General features: G+C 59.4%; 1 protein-coding gene across 1 annotated transcript; it reads left to right on the forward strand.

Moving 5' to 3' along the window:
* The first annotated feature begins 457 nt into the window (after positions 1-457).
* Positions 458-1,406, forward strand: LOC144169686 (uncharacterized). Its single transcript, XM_077698978.1, has 2 exons — positions 458-573; positions 636-1,406. The coding sequence occupies exons 1-2, from the start codon at positions 474-476 to the stop codon at positions 1,403-1,405; spliced, it is 870 nt and encodes a 289-aa protein (XP_077555104.1). The 5' UTR covers positions 458-473; the 3' UTR covers position 1,406.
* Positions 1,407-1,948: the final 542 nt, after the last annotated feature.

Genomic DNA, 1,948 nt, shown 5'->3' on the forward strand with positions numbered 1-1,948 from the left:
ACGGTTACGCAGTGCTTCGCGCTGTACCGATGGTGGCGAACTGCGGAGCGCTCCACGGGCTGCCGTGTTGCCTCTAACAGTGGCCGCGACTGACAGACAGCGGCGTCTGGCGTTGTGAGCGACCCACGTCTCTGCGAGAGGTGGCCGTCAGCGTGGCCAAGTCAGCTCCGCTGTTTCAGCAGATTTCACAGGCGTGGTACCATGGCTAAAACGGACGATCCTTCTTTTTGTCTCGTTGTTTGCGCTGTTACTAGGGGTAGTGGTACCACATGGTACCACCATGGCGTCCCGATGAATGTTCAATCCCGGCAATTTTTCGGTAAACGTCATCTCTAAGGAGAACAGTAGATGACGAATTCCTGCTCCCGAAGGGCCACCTATTGAGGGCATGAGTGAATATCATCATCATCACTGTACCCGGCCAAACCGTCTTGCTGGCTGCTGCGCGCGCTGCAGGAAGATCAAGGAACGCAATGGCGCACATCGGAACAGGGGGTCTTTTCTTGCTCCTAGTGGCGGCCAGGATAGGCGGCGTCCCGACGTCGCTTGGTGTGCAGGAGCAAGGCGCTGGAGGTAAGGCCGGCCTTGAGCGCCGTGGCGGGTGGTTCGCGGCTGACACGGTTATGGTCTTGCAGGCGCGCAGCAGGCGGTGGCCGCCCAAGCCGATGCAGCCAGTGCCCCGGTGCAGGAGCGTGCCAACGTCGTCATGGCCAGCCAGCAGGGCTACGCGGCGGCCGTGCCGCAGCAGCAGCCAGCCGTGCTAGCCAGCTACGGCTTGGGGCCGCGCCGCAGGCAGCGCAGGAACGCGCTGAGGCACCGGCGTCGCCGCCGGCTCGACAACCCGCGTTACTACTACCCTAACGGTGACTACTCGGTGGACACCGAAGTGGGCTGGGACAACTACCACCGGCGGTCTGTGCGCGAGTCGGCCGAGACCCCCCGCCGCCAGGAGTCATACCAGGCGTCCTACGTGGCTCCGGCGGAGTCGGGCGCCGTGGAGCGCTTCAAGGCCGATGAAAGTCGAAAGGACGTGGAGCAGGATTACTCGGCGGCCGGGTTTGACTACCGGGCCGCTGGCAGCTACCCGCGCCAAAACTACCAGAAGCAGCGGCGCGCCGCCTTGCCTTCACCGCCCAAGCGCAATGCCAAGCAGTGGGGCTCGTGGGACTACGGCCAGGTCCAGCAGTCGTGGAACGCGCGCTACCCGCAGTACGATTACGGCGATGCTGCAATGGCCTACGTCCGGAAGGAGCCGTCTAGGTTCTACGCCAGGGAGGAGGCTGCGAGCATGGCCGAGCAAACCAGCAACGTGGCGGCACAGTCTAACTATGCTGCCGAGGTTGCCGGTCAAGACGGTGTCGTAGAGCGCGCCGGCGACGTGCCGCCGGCTGCTGCGGCCCAGTAGCGATCCGCGCCTGCTCAGTCAGACGCGGGCCTCGTCGGGCTTCAATAAACTACCGCGCTGCCTGCTGCGCTGCGTTTCCTTCCTTTTTATGGCGTCTGTTCCGATACTGCAATATCGAAGTTCTCATTGTTGGTAACGCGTAGTGTAGTGCTGCTGCGCGATCGCCTGACTGCAGCCCACGTCTACTTACATAGCAGCACGAGTGTTCCGCAGGTTGACACCGGGGGTTTGCTGTTGCGTCATACCGTACCCTGTCGGCGCTCTAAGTGTAGTAAAGTACGTTGTTGGGCTAATTGGTCGATCATATTTAAGAGATGTATAGCGCAAAAAAAAAAAAGACGAAGGACAAAGAATGCACGAGGACAAAATGGAATGCCCGAGTGTAAAATGGGTCACTCTATATTCTGGTTCCTAGATAAGTTTAGAAAGGCATGATATGAAGCCTCTCCTAGTATGTATTTACTAGAACTGCATGAGAGACTCTGTGGGACTTCAGATGGGAGATTAATAGTAAGTAAACGAGATAGTGATGCTGTTGCACGC

The sequence above is a fragment of the Haemaphysalis longicornis genome, unplaced genomic scaffold, assembly GCF_048455015.1.
Source record: "Haemaphysalis longicornis isolate Haplotype H1 unplaced genomic scaffold, Haemaphysalis longicornis Haplotype H1 scaffold_1, whole genome shotgun sequence".
Lineage (NCBI taxonomy): Eukaryota > Metazoa > Arthropoda > Arachnida > Ixodida > Ixodidae > Haemaphysalis > Haemaphysalis longicornis.